Source organism: Morus notabilis, unplaced genomic scaffold, assembly GCF_000414095.1.
Source record: "Morus notabilis unplaced genomic scaffold, ASM41409v2 C11372420, whole genome shotgun sequence".
NCBI classification, from domain to species: Eukaryota; Viridiplantae; Streptophyta; class Magnoliopsida; order Rosales; family Moraceae; genus Morus; species Morus notabilis.
The window spans coordinates 1-1088 of record NW_010386332.1 but is presented as its reverse complement, the minus strand read 5'-3'; the positions used below and the strand labels follow the sequence as shown (position 1 = coordinate 1088).

At 37.4% G+C, this 1088-nt stretch overlaps 1 protein-coding gene across 1 annotated transcript; it reads right to left on the bottom strand.

Annotated features, from left to right (window-relative positions):
* Positions 1–17: 17 nt before the first annotated feature.
* LOC112095040 lies at positions 18–762 on the bottom strand (the record flags this gene model as incomplete). The annotated part of the gene is made up of 1 exon (XM_024176722.1): positions 18–762. A coding segment is annotated over exon 1 (745 nt), but the record flags the coding sequence as incomplete, so codon positions are not given.
* Between the last annotated feature and the right edge of the window lie 326 nt (positions 763–1088).

Below are 1088 nucleotides of genomic sequence, written 5' to 3'. Positions count from 1 at the left end.
ATCGAAATAGCAATTACGTCGCAACCATGTAAGCTCAAACCCATCGGCAAGCGCATTATGAATATCCATGTAGGAAGTATTCTTGCTAATAATATCCGTTCCATTTGGCGCCATGAAACTCTTTAGCTCCATACGGCAGGAAGTATCCAAATCAGAAGCATTTAAGCCACCATCGACCACATAATAATAATAATCAGACTGTCTTTTGATGTACTGGGACGAATAATTAGCAGAGTCTTTGGAGCGAAACATACGAGTAACATTGAAGCAAGGAGCAGTGTCTACATAAAGATGGGAATTCACTCGATTTTCACATCTCAAGAATATTATAGTCTTTGTAAGTTGGCGAAAGAAAGTCTGATGTTTCTTTTGCCGTATTTCTTGCCTGGTTTCGTAATCATCTTGATATGGATAGAAATCAAAATATTGTTTAGGGAGAGAGGAGCAATTATCCTTGTGAACATTGGCGTCAACAACTCGGATCGTGTTATTGTTGTAATTTATGGCCTTTACCAAGTATTTTACAGAAGAAAAGTATACTAGGGTGAGATTGTGCTCGCAAGAAAGCTCATACCTTGAGTGGCCACACTTTTCCGGATCGGTTTTAAGCCTGAAAGGCCTGCTTATATTAGGGATATTGCCACAAGAAGAAGCGGGACAAAGATGATCAGACTTTGCATTGCTAGCAGCAAGGGAAAAGATCAAAACAACAAGGGCTATCATGAACCGTGGACAGAGAAGTATGGGTGTTCCACTTTCCATTTGGTGGGACTTGGGAGACGTGAAAAAAGCTTTGCAAAACGACTGCAATCTCTTAGCTTCTCTAGATAGATATATAATTCTGAAGGAAACTTTTATTGATGTGGTTATTAGTGGAATTATCAAATACTGAAAAAATGAAACTTTTCTATCTTTTCTTTCATCATAATATTTGATAATTTGGCAGATTTTTGGAAAATTCAATCAATTTTTGTAGCAGTACTTACATATATCATTTCAACAACGCGTTGGAAGTCAAATTTTCATATTTAAAGACCCCGTCCATTTCGCTGATTCGAGTTTAGAATTCGAGTTTTGCTACAGTAAAA